This window comes from Opisthocomus hoazin, chromosome 4 (genome assembly GCF_030867145.1).
Source record: "Opisthocomus hoazin isolate bOpiHoa1 chromosome 4, bOpiHoa1.hap1, whole genome shotgun sequence".
NCBI lineage: Eukaryota > Metazoa > Chordata > Aves > Opisthocomiformes > Opisthocomidae > Opisthocomus > Opisthocomus hoazin.
This window is the reverse complement of record NC_134417.1, coordinates 45,617,543-45,622,730: the sequence shown is the minus strand read 5'-3', so window position 1 is coordinate 45,622,730 and position 5,188 is coordinate 45,617,543. Positions and strand designations below refer to the sequence as shown.

The following is a 5,188-nucleotide window of genomic DNA, read 5'->3' as shown; positions in this document are numbered from 1 at the left end:
TGTTAGCTCTTCGGTTATTTTTTTATACTTATTTATTTTTAAAACACTTAATCATCTAAATACGAGTGAATTGTGTGAGATAGTGCTGTTTCTGTACATAAAAATATAACCAAATGTAGTGAGAATCAAAATAGAATATTATTGAATTGCTAGTGACGAAAAGTTAAGAACACTGGAGTTTTCTTGATGGTCCCATGTTACTTGGTGATGCTGGTTCTTAGTCCACTTGCAAAACCCTGAATTTGTCCTACCTGGTCTTTCAGCATCGTAGCAACCTGTTAGGAAAACAAATTTCTCTTCCTTTTTCATTCTTCTGGGCTATCCTTAAAAAAAAAAAATAAAAAAAAAAAGGGAGGTGGGGGAGGAAAGAGCTAAGAAGTCTAACGCGTGAAAGTTAAACAACTTTAATGGATTGTATAATACAAAATATTATTACAATCTATTGCCAGAGTCCTTAACTGAATGCACTGGTAGTGCTACCAAATGTGTTTTCTGTTTTCTCCTCGAACGTGGATCACAGTTCACTACAGTAGCTGAAGTCTGGCTTGTTCTCATTCGCTGAAGTGTGGTCCCTTCTCAGTGAAGTGATAGAAACTCTCGATAAGCCACTGATCCACTGGGCCACCAGTCTCAAAGTTCTGCCTCTTCACTTTGGAAGCTGCTTGTCTCTTGGGAAGACCCATGCTGTAGAAGAGAGCACTGCGAAGGATCGGAGCTACTTTCTGACATGCCTCTCAGAACGCTTGTCAGTGTGCTCATGCACATTTGGTTGTTGTACTTTGCTCCTGCAGGTCTGATCAAGATACATACCCTGCCTGGCATCAAAGCCCTCCAGAGACAGCAACTTCTTAAAGGCAAGGTGTCTTAGAGGCCAAATGAAAGTTCTTGTCAAGAGCAGACTAACATGTAAAAATATTGTCATAAAGGTGTTCTAGAATGAAAAAAAAAGAGACAGCCTGTCTAGAAGTTACTGGATGTAGCGTCCTATCTCTGTAAAAAATAAAGGCATATATTTGTCAATTTATGTTGAAACTGCCCAATTTCTTCTTATACTGATATAGTTACCCATTTTAAAAGCATGTGCAAAGTCCAGAAAGAAACTGATGCACAGAGTCTTAAAAAAGAGTATGCAGCTGAAAATCTTGTAAATTAGAAGGCAGGTGTAGTATACTTTTGTTATACTTCACATGTGGATGTAGTCCAAAAGTGGTGCTTAATATGACAAAACTGAATAACTTAAAACAAGTGGTTTGATAAGCAAAGATTTCCCTATTTCACTTCCTGCTTTCACAAGGACTTGGCAATGTACAATCTCTTTGGGGCTGTTTGAAACATTAGCTTCTTTGAAAATGTTATATAAAAGGCCATCTCTAGCTGGGAAACAGAAATTGCCTTGCTGGATAAGAACAGCAATCAAAATATTCACTTTAAATTTCCTGTCTCCAGAGTTGTCCAAAACTGTATGTCTTACGGGAAACATAAGAAATGCTAGAAAGGACAACATGGCCTAAATCAATTAATAGCATGATTATGGTATGATCTTAAACGTGTGAGCATCCCCATATTGATTTCATTTTTTCTATGCGTTCAGGTGCTTCGCAGGATCTGAGCTTTAAGGGGAAGCCCAGTAAGATTTGACTATGGAAGCTTTTGCTTTCTGTAAAACTCCTAAATGGCAGAAAAAACCATTGTCGTAGCCCCCAAATGATACCTGCTTCTAAAACAAAAAAGAGATGCTCTATGCCCCTGACTCTGTAGAACAGTGATTATTTTTACTTGTTCATGTATTTTGATAACTTAAATGTCTATAGCATATGCTTATCTCTAAAAACATCTGGGTCAACCCTGTTCAGAAATAATTTTCACACCTCTAATGCTGTTGTGGTTTGGCAGCATTCATGTAATATTTTAAAGTTTTTCTCTTATGTAGGCTAGAAAAATGGCAAGCAAAATCTCTGCACTAAAAAGCTAAAAACCTGTTGACTCGCCAATGTCTGAGGTAATGTGGTTAAACCTCCATGTGTAATACTTTATTTTTAAAATATTGTAAAAATGTTGTTTTTCTGATCAATAATATTATATTCGCTTTTTAGTACAAATAGCATATAAAACAGCAGTTGATTAAAAGAGACCCTTCTGAAATATTAAACTCTGAAGTCACTTAGATATCAACACCTAGTGGTAAAAACTATTATGAGAAAGATCCAAGACACTGGTACTCAACCATACTCAAAGGAAAATATACCTTGAAATATCAGAGTCTCTTATAAGTGTGTATAATTTTCCTATGCCACTTGTAAAGATTCTGCATCACAGACCTCAGTAATTTAGCATTATTTACAGAGATAAACAACCAGGCTAGTAAAAGATGTGACTGATACTGAGTTTAAATGAGTGAGATATCTTGTGTAAGGTACAGTCAAGAGATGTTTCCAAAGAACCAGTGTCAATTTCTAACCTCTAGTTCACTTAATAAAATCAGTTTGTGAGGCTGCTAGCTTAGTGCCTCAGCCTATTTGTGGTTTTGGGCCCTATAGTACAAAACTATGCTTTTATATTTGGGCCCTGTAGTACAAAACTATGCTTTTACAAAAATAAAGAACACTTTTTTTTTTTTCCCTACAGAATCCCACTTTAGCATATCTAGGTAGATAATTTGATACATCCTCTTCATTTATGTACAAATACCCACATGTATGAGCAAATACAAGCTTTGATAAGTACGTATTCCGTGATCTTTTGCAGCTGCATTACAGCCAATATCCAGGACAGATTCTGGAGGCTTTCATCACAGACTTGATTTCACAAAAGTCAATTCCACTGTTTTGCTAGACACAACTTACAATGCAGCAGAAACTTCTTGTTCTCCAGTAGATTGTGTGTAGGTGGAGCTAGCCCGTTCAGCTGTGTCAACATAGAAAACTGGACAGTATTTAGAGAAGTGGAACGCAATCTGCTTTCGGAAAAAGCTGCGAAGATACTTCCTAAATTTTTCTCCAGCAAAGGCATAAATTACAGGGTTAATACAACAGTGGATCATTGAGATTGTTTCTGTCACTTGGGTTGCTTTGTGCAGTTGACCACTGCCTTCACAAGTAGTGATGGAAAATGTACCTTGAAAATCACGCAAGAGAATGCAAATATTGTATGGTGCCCAGAAAAAAAAGTAGACAATCATGATGATAAAAATTAGCCTGACTGCTTTATGTTTCTTCTCATTCCTACATTGCAGTAATGTCTTTATAATTTGTGTATAGCTGCAGATCATAATTAACATTGGAATAACAAGACCCAGGATGTTCATTTTTAAGGTCAAGAATTGCTTCCAGACATTTCTCTGCTCTGATGGATAATGAGCACTGCAAGTATAACGTGAATTTTCCCTTTGAGTTTTGTGAAATACTATCCCAGGAACAGAAGCAAAAATAGCAACAGCCCAAGTGACAGCGCTGGTGAGGATGCCGTAGGTAACTGTCCTAGCTTTTAAAGCAAACACTGCGTGCACTATGGCCAGATACCTGTCTAGGGTCAACAGGATTATGAAAAAGATCCCGCTGTAGAAGCCAAGCAGGTAGACACCTGAGAGAATTCTACACAGCGCCTCCCCAAAAATCCAGTCGTGAACAGCGTAATAAGCCCAAAAAGGAAGAGAAAATATAAACAGCAAATCAGATATTGCCAAATTGAGCAGGTAGATGTCAGTCATACTCTTCAATCTCTTGTATTTTATCAGGATAAAGACAACAAGCATGTTGCCTGTGAGGCCAAATATCACCACCAAAGAATAGAGTGGTGGCAAAAGTTTTGCTGCAAAGTGCTTTTCCTCAGTTCCCATGCATGGCGCTGAATCGCTGTAGTCGAATTCTGTTGTCAGTGGCCAGTCGATTAAGTCTGTGGTTTGGTTTTCCATGGTGTGTTGGTCTGGAAAGGAAGAAAAGCGTGTTAAACTAGAGGAAACGCCAAGCTTGGAGTGAGGGGAATGAAACACGCTGATGTGCTTATCTGGAATGGTTTTTGCTGTTGAGCACAGCAGCATCACCACGTCAAGGTGTGGAAGAGAGTGCAACTGCAGAGCTCCCAGGAAAGCCGTGTGTATACCTGTGAAGTCACGTTGCTGCGTGTTGGAAGTGTGCTGTGTGTCGTTTCCTACGTGTACGGTCCCTGGTGCGTTTTTCCTGCTCAGTGGAGCCTGTCAGCTGCCTGACCCAACCAGAAGCAGAGAAATGATGAATTTAGCCTGAGCAGTGGGTAGTCTGGGGACGTTGTGCTCAGCAGTGACTTTCCAAAGGGATGGAGAAAGCCAGCAAGGCAGCAACAGGAAAGCACAGCGGCTGGCACGCAGAGCAGCGTAGCTGTACTTCTCCTTGGGACCTGGCCACCTTCTCGTCGTGCCAGCCCATCCTGTAGCCCTCACCCAAGGTGGACCAGGCACTGGCCAAGTGTAAACCGGTGCCTGCAAAGGCGCTGTGACATGGGTAAAACAAACTGTCTGCCGCTGGTTCAGGCTGTTCGTGACTTCCTGGGAGCCTCAATGCCTGGTTGGGATCAGGTCACTGGAGGTGTGGAAAGGACCTTTGCACAGTACTAAACGTACCCACCTGGTGAACCTGCTGTCCTGGGCTTTGCAGAGCAGCGAGTCGGCAGCGTTGGTCTGGGTTAAGATGGCAAACGCTGTGTCCTTTACAGAGTCTGGGTCAGGCGTAGGCCATGTAAGCGTGCTGGTTTTAGGTAGCTTGGGAAGGAAAACGGTGTGCAGTCCTGTAGAAAGAACAGATAGGCAAACACCTTGGCAAATGGCATAACAGATGACAGTTGCTATCAGCGGAGCCTGTAACACCGGTATCTGTTGTGGCATCTTCCTGTCAATTGAAAGGCTTGCCCAGTGCTTAGGGACCAAAGAAGTTTTCATTCCTTGTTTCAGTAGCTGTTTAACAGCTGTGATTCAGGAGCTCCAAAACTGAGAGTGGCAAATGTCTTGAAGGGGACACCAAGGGGAAAGACAGATATGGCCATTGCTGTGAGTGTGCACTAGCAGTGTAGCGATTGTTTGACACTGTCCTTCGTCCTTTGTTAGTGTTTCCAGTGAAGTGAGTAATTGAGGGAGTGCAAGAGTTGCCCAAACTGTCTGTCCCTCCACTTTTGGTTTGGGGACTGCTGGGGCGACTGGACTTCCCTTGCAAGAATGAGT

At 41.2% G+C, this 5,188-nt stretch overlaps 1 protein-coding gene across 1 annotated transcript; it reads right to left on the bottom strand.

The window, feature by feature from the left end:
• Positions 1–449: 449 nt before the first annotated feature.
• LOC104336462 (C-C chemokine receptor type 5) lies at positions 450–4,687 on the bottom strand. The gene is made up of 2 exons (XM_075418865.1): positions 4,599–4,687; positions 450–3,921 (listed from the first exon to the last, which is right to left on the bottom strand). The coding sequence occupies exon 2, from the start codon at positions 3,908–3,910 to the stop codon at positions 2,840–2,842; it is 1,071 nt and encodes a 356-aa protein (XP_075274980.1). The 5' UTR covers positions 3,911–3,921; positions 4,599–4,687; the 3' UTR covers positions 450–2,839.
• Between the last annotated feature and the right edge of the window lie 501 nt (positions 4,688–5,188).